This window comes from Coturnix japonica, chromosome 23 (assembly GCF_054131305.1).
Source record: "Coturnix japonica strain WE chromosome 23, WE-NBRP24, whole genome shotgun sequence".
NCBI classification, from domain to species: domain Eukaryota; kingdom Metazoa; phylum Chordata; class Aves; order Galliformes; family Phasianidae; genus Coturnix; species Coturnix japonica.
The window spans coordinates 9521325-9548340 of NC_140685.1; the positions used below are offsets into that span (position 1 = coordinate 9521325).

General features: G+C 40.6%; 1 protein-coding gene across 14 annotated transcripts; it reads left to right on the forward strand.

Annotated features, from left to right (window-relative positions):
* The first annotated feature begins 1 nt into the window (after position 1).
* Positions 2–26848, forward strand: MBTD1 (mbt domain containing 1). Of its 14 annotated transcripts, none has more exons than XM_085522564.1 (18): positions 2–213; positions 1212–1362; positions 1853–2043; positions 7164–7365; positions 7842–7975; positions 8936–9050; positions 9140–9222; positions 13574–13691; positions 14115–14249; positions 14705–14793; positions 15675–15909; positions 16558–16613; positions 16875–16979; positions 17764–17911; positions 19660–19742; positions 20077–20311; positions 20891–20968; positions 22958–26848. In XM_085522564.1, the coding sequence occupies exons 4-18, from the start codon at positions 7212–7214 to the stop codon at positions 23074–23076; spliced, it is 1887 nt and encodes a 628-aa protein (XP_085378690.1). In that variant the 5' UTR covers positions 2–213; positions 1212–1362; positions 1853–2043; positions 7164–7211; the 3' UTR covers positions 23077–26848. The 14 variants fall into 14 exon arrangements, 12 of the variants coding, with proteins under 12 accessions (XP_085378690.1, XP_015735723.2, XP_015735728.2 ...); XM_015880237.3 differs by having other exon boundaries at positions 27–213; positions 7842–7981; XM_015880242.3 differs by lacking the exon at positions 2–213 and adding an exon at positions 239–492.
* Positions 26849–27016: the final 168 nt, after the last annotated feature.

Genomic DNA, 27016 nt, shown 5'->3' on the forward strand with positions numbered 1-27016 from the left:
CGCGTGTCACGTGACCTGGCGCTCTCCATTCCTCGCGGGGGGGGGGGGCAGTGACTCACGTGACCTCTCGTTCCCTCAGCGCTGCCCGGTGCCGGCCCGGCCCGTCGCTCCGTCCGTTAATAACAACGAACCGGCTCTTGGCGGAGCTGCCGCCCCCGTCCGGCCCGTCCCGCCCCTCCGAGCCCCGCGGTCCGTCCATGGCTTCCCCCCGAGGTGGGTACGGCGAGCGAGGAGCCCCGAGCGGCGCGGAGCCCAATGAGGGCGCGCGGGGGGCCGGGCTCCGCGGCTGCGCAGAGCGATGTTGGTGTTGTTGATGTCCCGGCGCACGGAGCGGGGCTCGGTTCGATCCGGGACCGGCTGAACTTGGCGGCCGCCTCCGGACCCGGCCCCGAACGGGGGGAGGCGGAGGGGGCCGAGCCGAGGGGAGGGGGCGGAGGAGGCGGCGGGGAGTGAGCTGCAGCACGGGGCCTGATGGAGAACACAAAGGACACGGTGAGTGAGTGAGTAGCGACGGGATGCGGGAACGGAGGAGGAGGAGGAGGAGGAGGAGGAGGGGGGGGTGGGGGCCGCTGCTCCGCCAGCTGCTCGGTCCGGCCGGGTTCGGGTTCGGCTCCGCTGCCCCTGGGCCGGGCCGGGATGGGGCGGCCCTGACAGCCCGCACGTGGGGCGGCCCCGACCCCTTTGTGCTGCGCTGTGCCGTGCTGTGCTGTCGGTCCTTCCCGCAGCGATCCACGGCGCTGTGCTGGTTGGAAGCGCTGTTCCCATTGACTTCCTGCCCAGTTAAAGCCCCGACCGTCCCCTTCCAGCCCGAGCTCGGCGCTCCGGGGCCGTTCCGTTGTGCCTCGGTTCCCTGCGCGAGCTCCCCAGCTCTGTGTTGCTGCGCTGTGTCCCGGAGCAGCAGCTCTATGGAGCGCCCCGCTGTGAAGCTCTGCCTCGTGGGACAGCTTTTTTCCCCCTGGCTCTAAAGCTGAGGGGCGATTTTCTGTTTATTTGAACGCAGTTTTTGCGTGTCCGACAAGTTGGCGTTCAGTTTTTAGTCGGTTGCGATTGTTTGTAACGGTCCGGTTTAAACTTGCACTGAACGGAATCAAAGAGTTAAGGGAGATCCTAATCGGGGACTTTAAATGGGGACCGAAACAATGCAGTCATTAAAAAGATCCGTGGGACTTAACAGATGGAGGCAGTAATCTGTGCTTGTTACTTCTGCCCAGGGATCGCGTTGAGGAAGTGTGTAACGTGAGCCGCAGGGAAGCCCGGCAGAGCTGTGTGCTTTCCTGGGTGGAAGCTGCTGTTGATGCACGGTTTGGCTCTTGTTCCCGAGAGTGTGGAGACCTGTGAGCACACAAGGATTGTAGGCTGAAAGTAAGGATTATCTTCATTGTTGTTCCCTAAAGAGCTAATTAGCTGTGGTGGTAATTACTCGGGGGGAAAGAAATCCCACCTTGGCCTTCCTTCTCTTGCTTCTAAAAGCTGATTTAATTTCACAACATTCACGATACCTTCTGCAAACTACTGCAGCATACCTTCCTTTCTCAGGTAAGTTGGTGCACGTTGGGCATGTGATATTTTGCTGAATCTGCCCTTAAGTACGCAAAAGGAATTGGGGTGTAGCAGATCTTGGTTTGGGGTCGGTGTTATTCTACTGTTGTTTTGTTGTTAACAGAATTGTTTGAACCAACTATTTACCTTCTAGACTTTGCCTCTTCCATGGGCTCCTATGTGTAAAGGGCTTTGTAAAAATATAATGAAGTTTGTAATGTGTATTCAGTTTATTCAAATTCAGACATTTCATATATTTACATCCCCCCCTCCCCTCCAAGTTGCCTGCTAATTTGATATATTTCTTTGTAAGAGTCTCCACTCTTCTCTGTGAAACCCCGCGGGGAAGAGGCTATGGACAAAACCATTGGCAAACAGCAGCAACTGGCTTCAGACAAAATGCTGTCATACATAGCAAATGAAGAGGCAGGAAAACACGTTTCTGTAATTTTCCAGCTGAGATTTTACATGTAATAAGAGTGGAAGGCACATTTCCAAATAGAGGTGAGTTGCTTATATATAACGAACTAAGTTTGGCTGGTTCTGATTTCCAGGATCCCGAGATGTTTAGTTTTGGGGTTTTTTGTTTGTTTGATTTTCATGAAAGCTGAAAGTATATTTTCTTTCAGTTGGTCCCATGTTTGGGTTTTTCTTTCTTGCCATGCTATGGGGTTCATGCAGAGCTGCGGTGATCTGCTGTTACTGCACAGGGTGGTTTTGGCCAGCTGAGGTTCAGAAGAGTTGTCATAAATGAGTTTTTTGTTCTTGGTGCATTAATGCTGACATCCAGAGCCAAAACCTCACTCGTGGCATCAAATGTGAATGAACTTTCAAATACAGAAACTATTTAATCAAATTTAACAGTGACTTTGAAGCGCGCTGTGGGAAAAGCTTGCTTTGTGAAGGTTATGTGATTAAAGTGAATGTTTTATCGGATCCCAAGGGCTGGAAGTTGGTGGTGACCTTCTTACTTCTGTCATGTTTCTGTGAGTGAGATCCACGCATTGAAACTGATGTCTCTGTGTGAGGTACTGTGTGCTTTGGTTAAGCTGCAGTTCTTGCATTTCTAAATCGCTGTCTTAGTGAATTCAAGCACCAAGCTGATAGGATGGCAGTGAGTGCCCATCTGAGCAGGAGGAAACGCTTCTGTGGTTGTTTTGTACCAACTGCCTTTGGTCAGGATGTGCTGACTTGGAGGCACGGTTTGGCTGCTTGATAATACGGGGTATTTGCTATAGCAAGTTTTCACCTTTGAAACGCTTTCTTTTAAATGTTGCCAACACCCGAGCATAGTTTTCATTGATGTACTAGAACAATTTCCCAAGCGTTTCATGTCCAGTTAAGGTTAAATTGTTTTATCTTGCAAATTGTCTACACAAATTGGGTGTCCTTTGTTATGCTGGAAGAGCAGTTATTGTCAGGGAACTGTGGTGTGATGACTAAATTCAGCTGTGTAGCTTAACGAGTGAGGAAGTGGCTGTTAATCGAAGTTGTTTGGAGTTGCCTTACAGCTTTTAGGAAAACCGGTTTGTTTAACGCTATTCTTTTATCATACCATTTGCCTTGTGTAATGGTTAATTAAGAGCATTTCTTAAAAATACGTGGCTGCCAAGAGCTCACAGGGCGAGAGGAAGAACAGGAAAATGAGAAGTTGGGCAGAATTGGAAAGCAGTTCTTAAAAGTTCCTCTCTCCACCCATCTCTTCAATAAAAAGAGCCTTGCAAGAAACTTTCTAAGTAAGTGGTTATTCAGGCTTTTATTTGCCAGTCCTACTTAGACTTTGTATCACTCTAAAAATCCTTCCTATTGAGGAGCTGGTAATCTGACTAGGAAAATGAGCCTTACCCAGAAGTTTGGCCTGTTGTTCTGTGTGCATATGCCTTGCTTCTGCTTAATGAGCTGGTGGTTATCACAGAGTGGAACAGCTGCTGTTCTGCTGCTGGCCACTTAAACAGCTGTAAGCTGTGTGGTGAGCCAGGGTCCTTCTCTAAGTTTTACAGGGAGGCAAAGAACGCTCATCTGTTTCGGTTTAAATAAAAGGTAACCTTGATGTGGTTTTTCATGCTAAATCAAGCTCCTGGCAGTAGGGAATTTCTTTCATTATGCATATATTGTGAAATGCATGGATTGATCTTAGGGTTGCAATTGTTGAATTGAGTAATTCAATCTATTACTGCCATCTCTGATAGCCAAAAACAAATTCTAGGAGAATTACAACCCAGTGTTGGTCTTAGAAGTGTGTGAATGTGAAAACTATATATAATCCATCCCTGCTGCACCTATGGTAGCCCACAGTTCTGTGGTCACAACAGGTTGCTTTGGTGCAGTAACTATTGTGATGGGTATGGGGATGTAGGGCTGCATTTTTATGGATGGTGCTTTATACTGCAGGTACCACAGTTAAGCACTGTCAGCTGATAGCATTGCTGCTGCTCATCATTTGCCAGAGCTGAATGAGCAGGACCTGCAGGCTGTGACTGTCACTGAAGCAGCAGCTTGTGCTCAGTTGTGGTTCTGTTTGAGGCAGATGTTGCCCTTTGTGTAAGGTTGTGATTTTCGACCTGTGAGCCCAGAGTTGTACCCCAATTGTTTTCTGTTTCAGGCATTAAACAGGACTTGCTAAAGAATAGGGCTGTTGAGATCTGCAGGGAGGGCTATCAGAGGTTCCATGCATCACTCGATTGTTTCTACAAATGCTGTCTCAACATGGGCTGAAAAGAATCTTATTGATGTTTATTATCAAAATAGAAATGTTTTGATCTGCTCTAGCGAAATTCCAGCAAAGGTATTCGTGTGTTTTCTGCCCTGACTTTCATCTGCCTCTGTGAACAAAGCAGTTTGTATTTTTGTGCTGAAAATCGGTGTTTTCCAAGTCGCACAAAAAGTAGTTTGAGCAAATTTCCCAAGAATTAAAACCCAGATAATAGTTATAAATTAACACTAGGAACATCCTAAATAAATTATCTGGCAAATGTGCTCATCTTCTGGCAAACGGTCAAATAAAAATGTTTTATGAAAACTAGAGCATTATTTTAACGATTGTGAGTTGCTTATTACTTGAGCTGGGACAGTATGGCTAAAAGTGAAGGCAAGGTGATGGGGGAGACTCCCTCATTATAAATAAACTAAACAAACTCTTGGTGAGTTTGAGACTTTGGAGCCCCTGTAATGCTGAAGGATGATTTTTCTCTTTTGAGGTTGTAATTTCCTCCAGAAAGCAGAAATATTCTCTCTCTCATCTATGGATGTTTTGGCAAGAGGCCTTGGCAGTGCTACCGAGATTCTAAATCTGTGATAGAGGAAGAAAAAAAGTAAGAGCCACCAGTATTGTTACAGTATCTGCAATTGTGATCTTGAGCCACGCTTCAGCTTGCCTCCTTTGTGTGCCAGTGGAGCTTCAGCCTGCCTTGAGCTTTCTGTTTCTTCTTCCTGTGCAGAGGGAGCAGTGCTGGGAGGGGAATGTCTGCTGAGCCCTTGGGAGATGGGAGGACTGGAACTGGGCTGTTTCTCTTCATTATTCTGAGCTGTGGCAGCACTTCAGGCCTCTACCAATAGAGTTTTGGTCAAAGCTGAGCTGCTGTGTAGGTCTATGGTCTCTGGTCTGGAAGGAAAGGAGTGTGCTGGGATTGCTTGGTGCTGCAGCCACCAAAAAGGAGTTCCAGTCCTCCTTTATGTAGGACAAGGCCCTGGTTCCTTAGGGAAATCCACTCAGCTTGTGTGCAGGTGGTGATGGGCAGCACGCTGTTGTGTTGTAGGTTAGTATGGCACTGCATCTTATTTCCTAGCACAGGCTGTGGTCACTGAAGGTGAAATACTCTGAAGCACTCTGGAGTTCGTGACGAGCTCTTCATGTTCTGATCTGTGAATTGCTGACACTTTGCAGAACTCTGTATCCATGGCAATGTGTTCAGCTTCTGTCTTAATCTGCACACACGTGCACACAGAGCTGAGCGAGCATCTTGCTGGTAGTGCAGTGCTGTGCAGGTACAGCTCGTTCCCAGTGCAGGTCAGGGCTGGGTTTTGTTATGCCTTCCCCCCATGTTCCTTTAATGATTGCAATTGCTATCCTGCCTATTCCAGGATAAGATGTCAAGCCATGCCCTGCCCTAAGTTTTGATTTGTTTTAGTGTAATTTTGCATGTTTGGCTATTGGATGTGTGCACATAACATCATGCTGACTTCTTAATGTTTCAGAGCTGTTTTTAGTGTTTCACAGGTGTTTGCTTTATCACATAACCTTTTACTGTTTGTGAGTTTCTTTGTAGGTTGGATGCTAGGATTAGGTGCATGTAGGAATTAGTTTTCCCTCTTAACTGTGAGGAAATCCTGAAATAAGATTTAAATTGAAAAGGAGAATAGAGAATATTATAATAAAGAGATAATATGGCACAAAAAGGCTTGGATGAGATGCAACAATAAAGATGTTCAGATGATACTCTAGGAAAGGGATTTTTAGGAATTATTATGATGAAATCTTAAAGCTGTGAATCCAAATGCCCTTTGAGGCCAAGTCCAATTGTGTGTTCTGTCTACAATGCTTTTGGAATAAAACTTACTCCTGGGTCTGAGGGGAGATGGAAGTAGAGGCACTATTCGTCTTTGGTTCTTCTTATTTAGTTCTTGCTGTACTTCATCCTCCTAATTTGTGCTTGCATTGCAGTGTCTTTTCTTGCTTTATTAATGTCTCTCAACCTTAGTGGGTATGGTTAAGAATAATAGAAATACTTTGAAATTTTGTTTGTTAGCTTAATGAGAGCAGCTCACATACGTAGCAGAACCTTGTTTCTGTAGGCTTTTGTAAGGTGGTAATAAAGAGAAAAATGTTCCTGTATTAAAAACATTTATCGGATATCAATTAAAAACAGTTAATCTGTTGTTTATTGTCTTCTTTATTGTCTTTGTAAAGTGCTCAGCTGTTGGGCATCCTTCAGTGTTTGCACTTGACCTCAGATTTTACTTTCCACAGTCATATGCAGAAACCTGTTACATAATAGAGTTTTCCTGCAAATTAGTCACCTTTCTATCTTTTAGCATTTATACAGACCCTATTGCCATAGTAACTGAGCTCTTTGTAATTGTTAATGTATTAATCCTCAGAACACCCCTGTGAGGTGGAGAAGTATTTCTGCTTCACACGTGAGCAGCTGAATCCTGAAGGTGAGAGCCACTAATGGCCCCGAGCACCTTGGCTCCATTCCTGGAGAGCAGTGCCCTCTTTGTTGAACTGTTTTCTCTGCTCAGCTTTCTCAAATGAATGAATTCTAGTGAAACTGGCTGCAGCCATCTGGAATGTGTTCATTTGCATATTATAAGATGTGTGGCTGTCATTAATCAGAACATCAGGATTAATGATTTCTGGAGAAACCAAGGAAGGAATGTATGGACTGCTACTACGTGTTCTCAGTGGACTGAGCTTATTTTGTTTATACCATTACCAAAATGTAATCTGGTTTTGACTCTGCTAATTAAACTTGTGATATGTGCTCATATTTATGTGCTGATAGAGCAGTTTATAGTGTATCTCTTTGAAGGCTGGCCTTTAAGTTTGCTGTTGAAATATCTGTGTTTACAATGCTCTGTTATTCTTTTTGTTTGCTTTCATTGTTTGCATTTTTAATTTTTAGACAGAACATCTTTCACAAACAGAAAGGAAGAGACGTGATTCATTCGGGATGTTTGACGGTTATGACAGTTGTAGTGAGGACACCAGCAGCAGCTCCAGTTCAGATGAGAGTGAAGAAGAGGTTTCTCCTTTGCCATCCAGTCTCCCAATCATAAAGAACAATGGACAGGTCTATACTTACCCAGATGGCAAATCTGGCATGGGTGAGTATGTGGTGTGTGAGTACGAAGACTCTGATGCTTCTTTTTCTGCCCTCACTGTGTTTTGTGGGATTGCACTCCTTAAAAATGGATCAGTACAGTGGATTTCTTGTTTGTTGGTTTTACTTGTTTGCAAATATTAAATATTGAGAGAAAAAAATGGGAATTGGCTGGTTCAGCTTCAAAGTAGGCATTTCTCCAAGAGCCATGAAGACTTGGAAATTGACTTTGATTCACTTCAGTGGCAAAACCAGTAGGGAGCAAAATGGAGAGAGCCTTTTTGCCTGTGAACTTGAATCACTGATGGTGGTGTTGGTTGTCTTAAAGTTGGCTTTTGGTGTAATTCTTCTCAGGGTACAAAGCCTTAGAAATTGATTTGCTGGTGCCACCTACAGGACCTTTGTCAAGTTGTCTTTGTTCAGAATTTTTATACAGGTTTTTCTCAGACTCTTAATGTGTTCTTTCTCTCCTCTGATCAGCTACATGCGAGATGTGTGGAATGGTTGGTGTCCGTGACGCCTTTTACTCTAAAACAAAACGGTTCTGCAGTGTATCATGCTCTAGAAGCTATTCATCCAACTCCAAGAAGGCCAGCATTCTGGCCAGGCTTCAGGTAGCGGTACAGACACCATTTTCTTTATATACTTATTGCTGTCCACGCCTGTAAAATGTGTTTGTAAAAACTAATGTGTTGCTTTAAAATAACTAAGTCAGTTTTCTTAATGCAATAAAAATTTCACATAAATGATTTTGTAAGACAAAACTCAACACTGTATCACTGATCACATGTTAACCTTGCTCAGCAGAGCAAATTTAATCGAATATTGACTCCTTATTTCATTTCTGCTGCAGTGGCCCACTTTCACCTGCAAGGAAAAGATCAGGAAAAAACCTTCAACCTACATAAGTAGTGATTTGAAAATCCATGCATCTCATCCCCGAGATACTTTCTGGCTTTAGAGAGCATAAAGGTTTATTTGGCACTGCTGGTTTGCTTTTGAGGGTTTTCTTAACTACGCAGATATATGAATTGAGGTTTGATCTGTTCACTTAAAATACAAGTCAAATAATCATGAGAATGTTTTTGTAACTTTTAATAAAGGGAATATGATTGTATCCTATCTCATGTTCCATTGCATATGCAATGTACTGGGAAATTGTATAGGTATGAATCAGATTAAATTAAAAAAAAAAAAAATCTTCCTTCTAACCTGCTTTCAAAAGATTTTTGTGTTTTTCAGGTAGAGCAGTGAGTCTAGAGGCTCTTTGCATTGGAGTACTAATAGAGAAGTAAATTTTTGGAAACTGTTTTGATTCTGATTTTTAAGCATCTTTCCATATTATGTATAGTTCCATGATTCTTGATCGACTCCATTCTGTGTTGTGCCAATTTTAGTTGAATCTTTTGGAGACAAATACTTGATAGGTTATTTTTCAGTTACTTTAGTGGCTGCTGTTTGTTTCTCAGTGATTTTTGTTGTTGTTTTTAAATAGTCTTGTCAAGCCTGAGGACCTTCTGCTGGGAGTTTGGGAAGCTTTTATTTACTTATGGTTTTTTGTTTGTTTGTTTTAGGGCAAACCTCCAACAAAGAAGGCTAAAGTTCTACAGAAACAACCTCTGGTGGCTAAACTAGCAGCATATGCTCAGTACCAAGCAACTTTACAAAACCAGGCAAAGACTAAAGCAGGTCTGGTCAAATAAGAGATGAAACATTTCTAAAAATACTAAACTGGTTTCATTGGCAGTTTCCTAAATGCAATAACTTTCTCTCGACAGCTGTCCCCGTGGAAGGCTTCAGCTGGGGTAGCTACATCAATAGCAATAGCTTTACAGCAGCTCCCGTCACTTGTTTTAAACACGTAAGTATTTTTTTGAATGTGTTGCCCTTTTGTGCACGTATGTGTGCATGCATTAGAGAGAGAATCAGCCTTAATTTGTAAATTCATTTTCACAATATATATTTTCAACATTTTAAGGTCTCAGACTGTGAAACTTTTATTGTAAACTCTACAAGTATTACTGCCACTTAGATACATATGTATGTTTCTATTTGTTCTTTAAACCATTCTGAGTGCTGTGAGCTACTCTCATCATGCATGCATTAATAAATTAAAAATTAAAGGAGTTTTAAACACTTGTAATAGTTTTTTTTTCCTCACTTCAGGGCACAAAGTCATGGAAGTACAGCATAGGGAATCAAACTGACTAGGCCACACAATGCTATATAGTTACAAATTGCTGTTTAGATTGAGCCAGACTTGCTCTAGTGTATAGAACTGATCTTTTCATTATTTTGGTTTGAGGTTATTTCTATTAGTTTGCAGTCAGTTCTCCCTGTCAGCTCTGCTGCCAGCTGGTGTAGAAATAAAGGGAAATGAGGCCTCTTCATAAATCTTCATAAGAAGTGTGCTTTTCTTTGTATTACAATTGTGAAATGACAAACAAAAAGCCCTCAGCTATTAAAGTCATGACAGAGTGTAGTTTAGGGATTAGGAAAGGATTTACCAGCATCTATCTTCAGTGTGTTTGTTAAAATCTACTTACTGTATATTGTTTAACATATTGTCAGTAAATTCTGTTGTAAAATCATCTCAAGTAAAAACATTCTGAAAAAGTCTCACTCCTCAACATACTGTTTTTTTCATTATTTGGGAAGATGTTTTGGCTTCCTATGAGAGTTCTGGTTTTGCTCAAAGTTTTCTGTTAAAAATTGGTATCAAGTTAAAAGTTTTGCTTCCTAGAAGTTTTTCATAAGGGAGAAGAGAGACAAATTTTCTCTCCAGCCCTGGAGTTCAAGCTGAGCCCTGTTGGTTTCTGTATCAGTTGAAGCAAAGGGCTCTTGGCAGTTGACAGAACCCTTTGTGCTCCTTAACAGCACCTTGAACAGTCTTATGTTAGGATAGGCTTTTAATTTGTATTCAGTTTCATGTGCTTGGGCATGTTTGCGCTTTGCTTTCATAATTATGTATGTGTTGTAACAAGTAATTTCATAAGTGCTTATCATAAGGCAGTGTTTGATAATGAAACCTGTGCTACAGTAACAAATGCTTCACGGTATCCTTAACTAGGGTAGATCTACAGCAGTTAAACCACTGGTAAATGGAGCCAAAACATTCCGTAGTAAGAGGAGTCTTATTTTCTTACTGCTTCATTCATCAATCTGAGCAGTACACCAGTAATGTGAACAGGCACACCACTAATGTTTGTAACCTACCTTGAACTCTTTCACAATCTGTATGGCAATAGCTACTAAACGTGAGCGTTGTTTATTTTACGTCTTTGCAAAACATGTTGAAAGCAAATAGAATCTGGAAGCGCATCAGTCCTCTCTTACCGCATGTTTCTCTCCCTCTCGCCTCAAGTATTTTTATTCTCTGAATTTCTTTTGTTTGCTCGCTCTTGGGAAGCATTTCCAGGGTTCTTCACTAGGTGGCAGTGCTTTGCCTTAACTCTTTTTTTTTTTAATCGCTTTCACATTATCTTCTCTGGCTTTACTGTTGGTGTTAATGCACTCTAGTGGCAGACTATCCCAGTGCTTCAGGGAGTGGTAGAATTTATTTGCCATTTAAAACCTGTGTCCACCTTCAAGTCTGAAGTCGTGGTAATTTTGGTGTCATCCAAAGCCATTAGGAGCCAATTATTCAGCTGAACAAATATTTCCTGGGTTAAACATGTGGGAATAGGTAGTGTTTAGGCATTCTTTTCAAACCCTGTCCAACTGAACCTTCCTGATTGCAACTTACCTTGCAGAGGAGGCAGCTGCTGTTCACAGATAAACCCTCCCAAGTCCTCTACCTGGAGCAGGAAGCAATGAAGCAGATTTTCCTTGTTGGGAATAAGATGAAATGGATCTCTTCATCATAAGTCAGAAAGGTAAATTTGTTCTTACCTGTAAATTATGGTTCTGCTAGTTCATGCTATGCCAATCCAGACTTCAGACTTACCTTGCCAGCCAGCAGGTGAATAAGGCTTTACGCTTATGTAGTACTTTTTTTTTTTTAATTTATTTTGTTTTTAGCTCATTTTTTTTTCCTCCAAAGCATTGTGCAGACATTAATCGCTTAATTGCACAAATAGAGAGAAGATGTTAAGGAAGATGGCTGTTATAGCCCTGGTTTATCCAGTCTTCCTCCTTTAAGAATAGTTCCTTGTACAGTATACCATCACTTCAGGACAGTAATGTTACCTGGCTTTTCAGTAGTGATGCTACACAGGATGGCTTCCTTCTTCTGAGGGGTGAGCCATAAGGATTGGTGTAGGAGAACTAGCAGAACCAATATTTTCACAGACAAGGACAAATTTAACTTTCTGCTATTTCCCTCTATACCAATCCACGTTCTAGAAATAAAAATATTTGTGACATTTTTGTAATTGGTTGAAGGGGGGAGAACTGCTTTGATCTCTTCCTCTGAATCAATTGAGTAGATGAGCAGGCAGTAACATTTATTTTAGTGAAACGCAGCTGGATTAGAAAATCATTCAGCTCTGCTATTTTTGATTGTTTAGCTTTATCTGTCTCTCTATACAAGGCAACCAGATTTACTAAAATACGCTGTTTGGAAAAATTATTTCCTCATTTCATTTTAAAAAGCCACAAGTGCCAATTTAGAGATGATAGTGGATCTGTAATAGGACTTGATTAAGAAGTTGCATCTGCATACTTTGTGCGTGAAAATAAATGATCATCTTGAAAATTGTTTTCTTCCTGTCTACCAGATGGCAGAGAAGAGCTCTGCAGTCTAGGCTGGTGTAGGTGGGACATAGCAGAACATGAAGAGACCAGGCTTCAAGAATAAGAGAATAGCTAGCATACTTGCTATGACTGATTTCTTCCCTTAATAGTTAAAACTTGGTATAAGTTTTGCATGCCTAACCTCAAATATTTGTAGGAGTGCTATCCCCTTCGAAGATAACTTTGGACTTTGGAGCTGCTAGTTGGACATTGCTGATTGCCAGCAAAGTTCCCCTATTGTAACTTGCAATCATTCAGGGTGTGTTAATTCAGCTTTCTTCACCTGTGGATCACAGGCAAAATTTGTGAAGCTGGAGGCTATTCCCAGTGAACTGTTAAGTTCTCTGTGTTTCCAAATAGCCTTTTAAATGAAACACTGCCTTAATACTGTCCACCCACTACACAAAAAGAACCAGGAAATTCCTTCAGCTGTCCCTTCATGTGGATATTCTAATAATTGATTAGGACTGTTGTCAGTATGTGAGATCTTTCATATGACTTTTGTTCAAAAATAACCAAAATCCAAGCATTGCAATTCTTGGAGTCTAATTTGGACTGGCTCGCTCTATATTTTGTTACTGTTAACTTCAGCTGAGTAGCTTTTAAGGTCTTAGGTTCTTGTATGCTGTGTCTCTGATTTCTCTACTATGGAATCTTTGACCATTTTGTATGATGCTCTGTTCATAAAAATATTGTTCCTGAAAGCAAACTAAATGTTGGTTTTTTTTTTTTATCTCCAGTTTCCAAAAACACTTTAGACTTCATTGAGTTTGTATTTCCTTTTGTTACCAAGTTGTTAGTCTGAGCTTTTGTGACAGTGTGTGAGGAATTTAGCTGGGCATTTCCCTTTGATGTTCATTAAAGTGGTAGAACTCTATCTCCTTCTCTTTTTTGCTGCTTAATAGTATGATCACGTGCAGATGAGATGGAATCCTGTTTCTCTGAGAGCATGCGAACCAATGGGTGATTAAAAACCCACCAGAATAAAACTTCAGAATAGATTTGAGAAGTAACATCTGACCATTTTTCAGGCATATTACAGACTTTTTTGATGAACGTTTTGATGTCTGTGGAATGGATTTTAAGTGCCATAATTTTCTGCTAATAGAACTGCAGAGGAATTATACCATTCCCACCTAAAATTAGTAGCTGTCGTGTAGTTAGAACATAGTGGAAGGAAGAGGACCTATGAAAATATGCAGTGCATGCTTTATGGATGTTTAAACTTGAAAGCCTATGGTGGTTGTAGGAAATAGACTGTAATAGTAGTAAACCAGCACTGTGCAGAACCTTCAGATCAAAACCAAACTAGATTTCCATAGGCTATTTTCTTGCCATATGTTTGTGTTACCATAAATATTGATAGTCATCCCTTTAAAGTCACTTACAAAACAATAATTAACAGCAACAACAACTGAATTTCTTGTGCTGTAAGCAGAGTGATGAACTGTTTGCTTTCCTCCTACCTTACACACTAGGCACCTATGGGAATGTGCTGGGGTGATATCTCAGAAGGAGTGCGAGTGGAGGTTCCAAACACAGACTGCAGCCTACCTACCAAAGTCTTCTGGATAGCTGGAATTGTTAAATTAGCAGGTGAATATATTTGGATTGAAATTACTAAAGTGGTAAAAATAATTATGCAAAGGTAGCTTATAATGTATCCAGCAGTCACTTGGTTAATAGAATGCTGACACTGTTAGTCTTCTTCTCTGGAGATACTCAAGACTCATCTGGATGCCCAACTACGTAACCTGTAGACTTTAGCAAAGGAGTTGGACTCAGGGTTCTCTAGGGGTCCATTCTGAGTCCTATGTGATTTTCCCTATATATAACTTGTAAAGGTATATGGTGTGAGAGTTTTACTTAAAATGCTCTGATAGCATGCAGCATGTGCCTTAAGAATAACATTCTTTAGAAAGTTCTAGTCCAGAAAATCTTATGTAATATTCATTATGATTAGTAAATTTTAATTGATCTTTTTATAATCTTACATTTTTCATGTGGTTTTATTTCCAGGCTACAACGCTCTGCTAAGATACGAAGGCTTTGAAAATGATTCAAACCTTGACTTCTGGTGCAACGTTTGTGGGTCTGATATCCACCCAGTTGGTTGGTGTGCAACCAGTGGGAAGCCTTTAGTCCCTCCCCGAAGTATGTAAATATGTCTTACTGATTGCTACAATTAAAAGTCCTCTTTAGTTTAATTTGCTGATGGTTCTGATATCAACATTCTTTACCATTAAATGGATCATTTAATGATCTACTAGATCATTAAATCATTGATGTAATGGAAAAATAGGGAATTGACTCGCACTGAAAGTGTTTCCTGTGCTACCTCCTCCAGAATGACTTTGTTTTTAAGATCAAGGTGGATTTGCTTAGCTAATCAGTGTTGTGAATATACACAGGTGTGATTTATATTCTGTGATTAAGCTCTTTGTCCTAACGTATCCATATGTTCAATCTTCTGACTTCTCACTGAACTGTTTGGGCTTTATAAGTCATGTAGGGTTTATTCTTTACGTATTCCAGACTATAACATTGTCTCTAATGGACACAATTAAAAAAAAAACAGTAGCTTATTTTGTCCCCTTCATTTGCAACAGCCATCCAACACAAATACACAAACTGGAAAGCTTTTCTAGTGAAACGACTTACTGGTGCCAAAACACTTCCTCCTGACTTTTCTCAGAAGGTAAGGCTGATACGGAATCAATGATGTGCTATAAACAAAGTGGCAGTGCAGAGAAAAGAACTGTGTTTGTCAATGGCACGTTAACTCCTTCTGCAGAGTTGATGGTAATTTCTTAATGCAGTTTTCACAGAAATCTCTATTTTCCATTTATCTCCAAGTTTCTCACTGTGTGGTTCTATTTGGAAAGCTGTTTCCTCTAGCAGAAGCAATTTTCTTAAAAAGCTAGTTAGTCTGTTTTAATTTTAAAATACTCAAAAATGCTTTTAAACTACCATTCAATATGTAAGAAAAAATCTGGTTTCTCTAATTCAGAAATGATTTCCCAGTTGTAAACTGTTTCAAGGAACTGAACCATTTGTTACTATGCACGTCTTGATATCAAGCAGATATTTTCAAATGTTGTTTTCATCTGCTCCAAGCTAGATTTACTTGCTGTCTTTGTTGTATATGGTAGCTGCCTGTCTGATGTGTTCTAAGTTTGTTTATTGATATTGTGAGATGGTACGTTGCTTTTTGAATGGGAATGGATGATAAAGAAATGAATAAATAAATCTGTTGAAATTGTTGCTTAAGGTAATTTAATTTATTGTTATTAACTGAACAAGCTTTTACTGAGCCAAAGGAAAAGTCCTTTAACCTCCTTGAGAGCTGTGTTAGGCTGTACTTAAATAAAATAGTACCGTTGTAGGATTTATTCAGGTTATTCTTGTTAAAATGTTGCATCTTGCTGCAGTTGCAAGGAAGTACCAGGTAAATCATTTGTGCGAGTGGCTTAGCAAGTACTTGAATTAAATGGAAAGTTCTTTGTTATGCTTTGTAGAACAGAAATTACCAAGCTAAAACAATATATTTTTACAGAGTTGTTTTCCTGTTATTTTAAGGTGTCTGAGAGCATGCAGTATCCATTCAAAACCTCCATGAGAGTAGAAGTTGTTGACAAAACACACCTCTGTCGAACGAGGGTAGCTGTTGTAGAGAATGTCATTGGGGGACGGTTAAGATTGGTCTATGAAGAAAGCGAAGACAAAACTGATGATTTCTGGTGCCATATGTACAGTCCACTCATCCATCACATTGGTTGGTCTCGAAGTATAGGACACAGATTCAAAAGATCTGGTAAGCCTGTTTCTTGTTAAAGGTGTCTGTGGGCAGTGCTGGCTTGGAGAGGCTTAAGCAATACTGTTGCTTTATACAGTTAATAAAACTAGTTTGTGTAATTACTTCTTAAAATACTTTATTAATGCTGCATGATAGTTTTACCATATACACTGCCATTGTAGAGTTTCAATTGACGTATAATTGGTCTGCAGGAAAATCTTGAACTGTGATATTCAAGCATGTTATAAATTCCAATGTTCTGCTGATACCTGGAATTACACTGTTCTGCTCCACTGCTTTCTGCATCTGTCTCTCTTGTACACTGCAACATGAATGAGTATCCAGTGGGATACTAATTTCCACCTCCCCAAAATGTAAGGAATACTTTATGGCTTTCTATTGCCCAGATGTTTTAGGGGACATTAGGAAGTGGGCAGGGAAGATGATACGATGGTTTAATAGATGGCATGTGGTTTAGACCCTTGTTATCTGAATTACTTCTAATTTGATATGGCTAAAGTCCCTAAATAGGAAGAAGAAAAGTTTTTGAACTTTTTCACTGTGAATATATGACTTGTCAGAAATAGAATTTCCATAGAAGATTTCAAAATGTTGTTTACTCTGTTACCAAAAGCTATTGTTAATATGTCTTATTGTTCCTTATAGACATTACAAAGAAACAGGAAGGACACTTTGATGCACCCTCACATTTATTTATGAAGGTGAGTTTTCTAGCAAGAATGTTCTGATGCCATTCAACTGGGGACTTGGTGTGTGTGAAACAGGCTTGGAAGTCATTGCTGAATACACCCAGCAGAAGCACTGGTGAATTTTAATTCATGTAGTTCAATCATTTGTCCTTCTAGTCGTAACCAGAGGTGACAGTACAGGCATTTCACTCTGATCCTTTGGCTGTGGCTGATTATTGGATTCTGAGCTTCTGGTGCCATCATCTGATTGTATTATTTTTTATTTTTATTTAGGTGAAAGAGGTGGACACAGCTGGAGAGTGGTTTAAAGAAGGAATGAAACTGGAAGCTATAGACCCCTTAAACCTTTCAGCAATATGTGTGGCAACTATTAGAAAGGTAAGAAAACCAACATTGGTTGTCAGAAGACAGAAGGACCATTTTACATTCACCTTTGTTTCAGGTTAGAAACAAAGCTCAGAAAATGAATCCATTAATTGTTAGATACAGCTACTGTGGAAAAGAACATATGTATGTTCAATTTTGATTTTAATCTCTGGAAATTCAGCCTTACATTTAACTAATATATGCGATACTTGTGAGATGAATTTTCAAGACAGTCTTCTGCTAATTATCCCAAGTATTTTGCTGTTGTGTTCAAAACAAAAGCCTCATCTTGCTTGCTGGAGTCTGTGAAGGTAAGATTTTTCTAGATTGATTAAAAGGGATCTCACCAACATTAAATCTTTATTAAAATGGAAGGGAATTGGACTAAAGAAGTAGCTTAGCAACTTTGCATAAGCTTACCAATGAGTGCAGTCATTATTTCAAATCTCTTTTTCTTGATAGTGTGCAGAATATCTTACAGGTAGAGTAAACTGAAGCATAAAACTTTAAAGATAGAACTGATACACTCACATAAATAAACTAGAGCTCAGTAAAAGGAAATGTTCGTCTCATAACTTTGCAGTTCACAAAGGTACATTTGACAATAGAGCACACAGTCTTGGAGACAGGTATGATTTCAGTTTGTTTTGCTTTTCCTGTTTTATTGTAATTGAATGTACTTCTAAGTGCTTTCATTATGAGTTACTTTTCACTCTTGAAACATGGCATGTTTTCTTTCTAGCGTTATCACACAGTTCAAGGTATTTAATGTCAAATTTTGTTTTTCTTTACAAAGGTTTTAGCAGATGGCTATCTTATGATTGGGATTGATGGCTCAGAAGCAGCAGATGGGTCTGATTGGTTTTGTTACCATGCCACTTCCCCTTCTATTTTCCCTGTTGGTTTCTGTGAAATTAACATGATTGAACTAACTCCACCCAGAGGTACATATAGAATTCTGACCACATTTTATTTTGAGTATTTTTCAGTGATATTGTATGTGCCATATGCTTTGTTTCTTAAATCAGTCTACAAAATTCATTTCACTTTTTAGGATGCTCTCAAGTCAGAAACAAATAAAACAGCTCAACTTGAAAATAACCTTCAAAACAGAGAAACTTCTAACTGAGAAAAAGGGAAATTGAACGTCCTTGTGATACACTGGCTATTTGCCTTTACTGCTGTAATTTGAGGACAGCTGCTAGTTGAGTAGCATAGCCATTATGTGAATGGGAGATAGAAATATGCAAGTCACTGAATGGTCTGTTTATAAATTGTTGTGGTAAATCCAGACCTGCAGAGGTTTAATGAACACTGTAAAGACTTGAGTTAATCGGTGACAATAGCAGTAAATTTCAGAAGAATATGCACAAACCTGAACTGCAGGGAAGTAGCCATTAGAGCTGTATGCTGCATCATCCCTTCTGTGAGAATAAGCTGTCTGTCCACCAGCACATGTGCCTTCAGAAGACTTACTGCCTTCATCTTTTGATTTGTATTATCAAGGTCTAGCAGCTTACAAAGGGAATTTTAATTAGGCGTGTAACAGCAAATAATGATGGGTTTGAGATGGTTTTTCTTCATTCTGCTTGCAGGCTTCTACTTGTATTTATTGAATGATTTTCTAGGTAATAACTGTGTAACACAACACGAAGAATGTTATATTCTTATTATTGCACACTACTGAATTTGTCATCCTTGAGTATTTTTAAGTGCATTTAAGGCAGATTTGCTATTTTCCAGTTAACTCAACTAGTGAATGTATTGCCTAGAAACTCATGAGCATGGTCATACCTGCAAAGTGTGCTGCAGGAGTCTGGACTTGTGTATGATAGTAGTCCACACATACAGTTCCAGAGGAACTGTACATTAACAAGCATTAATTCTCAAAACCAAGAGATCTCCCTTAACAATTAGCTTTCCTGTTGCATCTCTTCCTGCAGGCAGTTATGTACCAAAAGTGAACACCTTTCTTTTTAGCTTACATTTAGCAGTGTGGATATGTTACATCAGTTACTGTGAAACCCCTGCAATTCATGCTTTTAAGTTGATTCCTTTCTAATATCTTCATCTCTTGCTGAAACCAGCAGAAGCTGAAGGTGCTTTAATACTCATAAGACTTTTAGGCACATTCAGCAGATGAACAAAAGCTGAGTATATAAGAAATGGGAAAGGTAAAAAGCCAAATAACTTATAAGATCAGGGGAAAAAAATCCTGTAATTTATTCTATTATTGCTAACCTTAACTTTATTATTGAAGGTTTTAAGTATCCATACTTGTTCCTTGAATCTATTCCTAATGCATCAAATTTTCCAGTATTGGAGCTCTTTCCCCGAAGGAAAGACACTGGATGTGCTTAATTACGTTATGTGCTCTGGGTCATTTGTGTGGGGCATTGTAGAGATGAAGGATCTGCGTGAACAGAAAGCTTCAAGTGTCGACAATTGATCTTAACATCAAATGATACTTTGTGCATTATCCAGAAATTCATTCATCTTTGTTGCAAAAAGGCAGTGTCCAGTTGACTGTGTTGTCCATTAGGCCAGAGCTCAGAGAATGGAGATTTCTGATGTTAATGTTTTGCATTTTTGCCTTTTTAGCCATAGCACAGTGCCACTGTTGTATTCTTGTTGATGTTCTAACATACAAAGTTTGCAGTTGATTTATGAAAGTATTGTTTAAAATTTACAGGTTATACAAAACTCCCTTTCAAATGGTTTGACTACCTCAGGGAAACTGACTCAATAGCAGCACCTGTAAAGCTCTTCAATAAGGTAATAAACACTAAGTGTCCGTCTTTAAGTTTAATTTGGGGTTTTCTTCACACTGCAATATGTTCTTCACACTACAATCTGTGTGCTCACGGGATTAACCTGTTTCTTTAAGTACAGTTGTGAAAAACTAAGCCAATGGATTAGAATATAATCAGACAGCCCTTATTCCTGGAGTCTGAAATTGTTCCACACAGTCCTGTACTTACCTTCATAAATGATGCTTGAAAATTTCTTAAGCTAAAGTGACTGAAATGTTTGTTTCAGCACTGTTTGCTTATCCAGTCTAATTCACATTTGTTTTACATTTGCTGCCTTGATGTGTTTCCTTTCCCAGGAAGTTCCAAACCATGGGTTTCATGTTGGAATGAAACTGGAGGCCGTTGATCTGATGGAACCTCGCTTGGTCTGTGTGGCCACAGTAACTCGCATCATCCATCGTCTGCTGAGGATACACTTTGATGGGTGGGAAGATGAGTATGATCAGTGGGTGGACTGTGAGTCCCCAGACCTCTACCCAGTGGGATGGTGTCAGCTAACTGGATATCAGCTGCAGCCTCCAGCACCACAGTGTAAGTTCTGCCTTGTAAATAATGCAGTTGCTCACTGAGTGTAACAAAACAGAAGAAATTCTCACTGATGCTTAGAAGTGTACAGTTCCAATCTCTTCCTCATTGACTTTTAAAGTACTTCTGGGCATCTCTGTGGCAACTTCGTAGTTCACTGTTTTATTGCCAGAAGATGCTTATTTGATGTAAGGGGAAAAAAAAGCCTGTATTAATTATGGAACAAGTCTGGAGAGAGAATCTGTAGTGATTGAAGTTAGCAAATAGATCTGCTTTGCATGCTGAATGGGATGGACCTCGGCGTGTGCTTGGCTATTGCTGTGCAAAAGTGTTGGTGTGAGAAGACTTCATTCAGTACATGAGAACTTGGCCTGTTAGGTCACTTTTTGTGGTAATTAATAACGGTTTCATGAATATTGGAAGGTGGTATAATTGGAAGGTGGTAGGAAGAGTAACACTAGTGCTGTTAGTAGTACTGACCACTGATAGTAGTTTGATTGTAGTTTCTCAAAAAAGCTTTGTCGTGTTCTGAAGTGTGTTTCCAAAATAGTCAACTTTAATTTTGTACTCCACGCTTTTTTGCAGCATCAAGAGATAACCAGTCAAGTTCATCAAAACAGAAGAAAAAATCAAAATCACAACAGTACAAAGGACATAAGAAAAGTGGGTGACAAAATAGTGTTTGCAATTTCCCTGTTGCTTAAAAAGCTGTAGTCTCTCCCTAAGTCTCTCTTCTACTTGAAGTGCTGTTTGTATGTAAAACAGGTGTTAAGCTTAAAGGTGCAGTATGCCATAAAAGGAATTTTATGAATAACAGACAATATCTGTTTTTTTAATAACTTGCAGCAGGGTCGATCTCATTAGCAGAATGTGAGCTTTAGGTTAATACGTTAATATTGCTGGAATTCAGATCTTAATGTAAAGAGTGCATTGAGTAAGTTGGAACAGCACCTTACACCAACCTCTCAGACACCTGAGCAAAAGGTGGCTTGTTCTTCATTGAGAAGCAGCATGTAAATAAAACTACTTTGGCGACTGTTGGAGACAAATAATAGCATTGCTTTTTGTGACCTTTTGTTGCAGGGGAGGCATCATAGTTACTACTCTTAAAAATCTGAGCTTTCTGACAGCTCTGTTCGGATTCTTCCCATAGTAATTGTTCATCTCAGAATCAGTTTTTCTCAAATCTCAAGCAATCAGAGTTTAGATTTGCACAGGTGCATATTTTGCACTCTTCCATCCACATACTTTTGTGACGCTGTCTGTGACCTCATTCAAGGCAACCCAACTATATTTGTTATTTTTGGAGCATCAGCTCACTCTGCTGACTCATTCTCTTGGTGCTGTCTTGGAAGAGTGGAGTGCAAAGTTGCAGTACTTTGTGCTGCCAACACAAGGACAGATCAGCTACAGCAAAGGTCTATAATGTGTTGTCTTGATTTAGCAATTTGCTTTGCTTCTGTGCCAATCTATTTTCTAATGGGGCAGCCTAGCAAGCCATAAAATCAATGTCTTGGATGCTGAAAGTTACCTTAAGTGCAAGTCAGCAAGACTGGATGACAGAAATCTGTAACTGTCCTTTAATATGACTTTAGGAGAGGTTTTTTTATACAAAATCCTGTTCTAAGAAAGAACATGAGGCTTTTCTTACCATTAGAATCCATACGATCTTGACTATCTAAGGACAAGACTTTTGTCAGACAGTCCTGAGAGCATGTAAGCATTACCAGCTTCAGCGTTGATGTAGCTGAAAGTGGTGGAGACTGTTTTCAACTGCTTGTGTTCCTGATGTGCTGTAATGAGAGGTTTCCTCCTACCAGAATCAGAGCATCAGCCTGTTGGGTTGATGTATCAAATGTGCAGTTTTGAATCTGAGTGTGAGCAAGCAGAAATGAAGGGAAGAATTCAGCAGTAATACTGAGGAAGTGTATAAAAATGCTGAGCTTGCTGAAGGCTGCTGTGTGCAATTAATCAGTCCTTGGTTATAGAAGGCTGCAGCAAAGATCTGGTAACTTTTGCTGTCCTTTTCCTAATCTGTTTCCTAATCTGCATGGCAATACAGAGCTGCACAGGTGATCTCTGGTACAGCACAGTGCTGTGATCTGACAGGCTGATAGATTTAGCTTCACATTTGCTCAATTTGCACTTGTTTAAAACTTCCTTGAATGTGATGAGGGAATAATCAAATGGCTTGTGAGGTGCAGCAGGGCTCCCAAGTAGTAATGGGAGGTTATGGACTTCATTCTTAGCTTTATTCCATTATATTTCTGTATTTGAAGGTATGTTGCTGTGTGTGTAAATGTTGTATTTGGTAGCCATAGGCTTTAGTAGTCTTTTCATTCCAAGAGATCTGTTTATTTTTGTGTGATCAAACCCTAAATGTGGGTACTGCACCTTTAAAGGAAATGCTGGTCTGCCTCGTTTATTTTCCCTCTGCTCATATTTTAGTAATTATTGTTGTCCATTAACAAAATGGGAAAGCAGTTGTGCCATTATTGCTGTTTTCTGTGTGATGCTGTACGTTAAAAGAAGAATCTCTACAATGGGAAATCTGGGGTCTGTTCCCAATTGAAATCACATAAAGTAAACTGAGGGGTGAGTTGTGCTTACTGTGGATGTTACAGATCCTTACTGTTCATCTTTCATTTCTAGTGACTTCACTGCAGCTGAAGGAGGAGATGCTGGATGGGGAGGAGTACAGCTTCCTGCAAGGAGCCTCTGATCAGGAGAGCAACGGATCTGCCAGCTACTACATAAAGCAAGAACCATAAGGCAGCTCGGGAAAGTGAGGGCATGGGATTGGTGACAGGAAAAGAGCCTTTCTCCGAGACTGACTGGTTTTGTTCCCACTTTATGGTGCAGCACGGATGGCTGCGCCGGGGGCACTTTGCTACCTGCAGAGTTTGACTCAGTTCAGAAATCTTTTAGAAGGGCGGGGAAACTATTTTAGTGAAAAAAAAGATTTTTTCAATTTATTAAAAAGGAGAACGGACACTTTTTGTGTTGTATTTGAAGCTTTTGCAAGAGTTTTGTAATATTTTCAAGTTCAGATCTATTGTGCATTGTTAACAAGAACTGAGAATCTAATTTTTTTGGTAAGATGAAAGTTTAAATAGCACGATGGTGGAAGCGCTTGGAGGAAGATGTAGTTGCAAATACAAATGAACTGTCACGACAAGTGAACCTTGTTGGTACAAATTGGGAGATACTTAAAACTCTTGTGAACTGCACCGGTCACACCTCTGTTCATTTTGAATTGTGAAAGAAGGCGTTTGAGCCCTGATGTGAAGGCGCAGATGGTAGGAGGAGGATCGCCCTGTAAAGCTCTACTTGGTGAGTAGCCCCAGTTGCAGTGGAGCCATCACCTGGGGGAGGTTGTTTTTTTTAACATTTTCAATGTGTTTCTATTTAGTTTAAAATGTTTTTTTTTATATGATGCTTTTTTTAATTGAAATACGTAGTTCCTTAGGGTCTGAATCAGTGCCCAGTAATATCGGTAGCCTTGTGTTCGTCAGCCGCAGTGGGCACTGGATTGGGACTACAGCTCTTTTGTCTCTACGTGGATATCTGTTGTCTTGGAACGCTCCAGCAAATGTTTACAGAGCCCTGTCTGCCAAACTGGAACTTCAGAAAATTCCCTGCTTTGGAGGATTAGAGATAACGATGGATTTAGGCTGAAGAAACCTAGACAGCAACTCAGGCCTCCCTTGGTGAGGGAAGGAACTTCTCCATGTCCTTCTGATTGTATCTTTCCATCCAGAAAGACCTTATTTCCTTTCCATCTGAAATGTCTATTTCTGAACGTTCAGAACTGATGTTCCCTGTGGTTTTGGTTGACCTAAAAGGAGCCAGATGTTCAGCTCTGCACAGCCTGCAGTGTTCCTTTCTTACTGCAGTTTTCTAAGGTGGAAATTGAGATTTGAGAACATGACGTGGCTGGCATACGGCATAGCGTGTAACTCACCTGCTGGATGTGTTTGTTGCCTCAATCCTTGTGTCTCACTTCAGATATCCCATTAATCCCACCTGCTTGTCTGTCCGGATGTTCTAAAGGCGCGCGTTATGCAGAAGGGTGAAGGTGACTGGTAGTGTAATGCGAAGTATTTTCATGTGAGCCCTGAATTGTTTTGGATTTTCCTTCCTTGGTTGTAAACTTTGTATGTCTTTGTAGATGGCTTCATTGATGGAATTGATGGGTGAAATGATCCGTTTATCAATCCCCCTGCAGAGCTGTGACTGGAAAAATGTGCATCAAGAGCTTTAGCTTTTACCAGTGAGGTTCATTAACTAAACTCTCAGGAATTAACTGCATATGTTCTATAAGTGCTTCTGGGTCTTAGTAGGTTCCCTTCAGAGCAGTACGGTGATTATTTGACTCTTAACCATAAGTTAGGGCTCAGTAAATCTGTGATCCATACGGTTAACTTGTGTGTTCCGGCAGCCTACAAAGTGCTTGAAGGCCATCAGCCCACAGAGCCCCCAGGAGACCGTTTTTTGTATGTCGTAGATCAAACCTGGAAAGAGGTGCATAGAAAGTTGAAAACCAGCAAATGGAATCTTTTCTAAAATATTGCTCTAACTTTGGGTACGTAGTGTGGGTAATATGCACAGGTTTACCTCATTCTATGCAAGAGGGGTTAATTATGTAAAGTTTTGTATTTACTACTGGAATTTAAAAAAACAAAAACAAAAACAAAAAACAACCTGTCCTGTATAGCATAGGAATGTCTGGAATTTTCCCTTACCAGTGAAAATGTCTGTACTGACCCCTTTTTAACAACAGCTTCATACACTGACAGCATCTGCGTACTGGATTGGAGGCACCTGGTACTTCAGGTGGTGCAGACGCTTCAGCTCTCTGCAGCAGCCATAGTGAAAGGACTTTCACTTGTCTGCTGGGCTTCAGATCCGTCCTTTCAGAGCCTGACCCTCGTGGGCATTTCTTTTGAGCCCACGAGTGTTGGAGGAGTAGGTTTAGAGACCATCGTTAATGACACTTTGAGCCTTGATTTTACTCTTTTTTTCCCATGCTCTCCGTTTATGCTGCCATAAAATCCAGTTCTGCGAGTGTTGATTTGGTTTGGTAAGTACATCCCTGTTGGTTCCATTCGTGGTCTTTGATGTGGCAATTTCCAAATCTCCACAGGCAGCTGGAACGAGTTGGGCACATTCTTGCTTTCTTATCAGTTGCTTCTCAGTACAGTAGAAAAACGTGCATTAATTTGTCTATTGATGTGAAAATTTGGGCTGTGGTTGGCAAGGGATGTTCCCAAGCCAGGAAACCTTGGGCTTCTGTGTGTTGCCCAGGTCAGAGCTTGGCTTCCCAGGCATAACTGACCTGTGAGCTTTGGCTGCTGAGAGGCAAAGATGGCACTTTGATTGCATTTCCTGTGCTGGAGAAATATAGGAATCAGATTGGAAATCTGTCAGTGTTTCCAGTGTTCTTTAGGAGCAAGTTCCCTTTGGTCAAACACTACGTGTCTGAGCTGCCCTGCGTTCTGATGGCACGCGACTGTCGGAGCTGTGGGCTGAGACAAAGGAGGGACGTTTGTGTCCGTATCCAGAAGATACCAGCGTTGTTTAACTGTTGGGTGGTGGGGTCTGTCCTAAGCAAACCGTGTCAGGGATTCAGGGCATTTCCTCAAGAGGTTTGTGGGATCCTGAGCTGAGCAAATCCCACCTGGTGGTTCGAGGATGTCTCTTCAGCCGTGGGTTACAGGTCCCTTCTGGTACCTGTGCTGTGGGCTTTGCTGTGTGTAGGGAGCACCCATCAGCTTCTGGGGGTCATTAGCTTCACAGAGCAGTGTTGGATGCGGAGCTTTCAATGGGGTCAGCGCTGGGCAGAGCAGGATGCCGTGTCTGCAGCTCCCCTCCATTGCTGGAGCCCTCCTGGTGGTCTTGGAGTTCTGTCAGTCCAACCCTTCCCTTGCTGCACCCGAGGAAGTGAAGGTGGTCATCAGCTCTTTGTTCTACGGATACTAACACGGGTTTCAGTGTTTGTTTGTTCTTCTTGTTGTTTTACGTGATGTGAATCCCCTCCCCTGTCCAGATTTGTACAATGGTGCTAATATATTTGGTAACAATCCTTTATTGGGAAGGGATTTTTAAAAAAAAAAACTGTGATTTAAACTGAATTTTTTCTTCCTTTTAATTTTGCTATTTAAAACAAAGCCGCAGCCATTTATACACACAGCTGTCAGCTCCGGCCCCGGGGAGGCGCCGGGGCAGGATTGGAGGTGAAACAAATGGGGTTTTTACATCATTTCTGTATGTATTTGATATATAAATCAATATCTGTACAAATTTATCTTTTATTTTCTTGGTAACTCGTGTGGTCGATGAGGGAGTTGAAGGCTTTCTCACACAATGTACATACGTGGAAAAAAAAATGCTTTTGGGGAAACAAAATGTTCCTTTCATTTTTATGAGACCGCAGATTTTCAGCATGGATGTGAAAAGCATTAAAATTATAACTTTGTGTACAAGATGGAAATAATTCACTAAATTTGCCTTTTTTACACAAAATAAAAACGTTACAAGTCAGTTCTTGGATGTCGTTTCCTTGTGGAGCTGCTGCTGGGCACACAATGGAGCTGCAGCCCAGACTGTAACTGCAGCCCCGGAGAGGCAGGTTTTGCACCTGGCTTTATTTTACAACTGTGCATAGGGCTAGAAATTATCATGGGGAAGTATCAGGTTTTCCCTTCAGTG

What these genes read in the sequence shown, in the direction of transcription:
- MBTD1 (XM_085522569.1), top strand. Translation starts at nt 4,208, where the DNA reads ATGCATCACTCGATTGTTTCTACAAATGCTGTCTCAACATGGGCTGAA. An exon ending in AGATGGCAAATCTGGCATGG is followed by an intron (nt 7,366 to 7,841) that starts GTGAGTATGTGG and finishes TCCTCTGATCAG; the next exon opens with CTACATGCGAGATGTGTGGA. An exon ending in CTGTAAAGCTCTTCAATAAG is followed by an intron (nt 19,743 to 20,076) that starts GTAATAAACACT and finishes TTCCTTTCCCAG; the next exon opens with GAAGTTCCAAACCATGGGTT.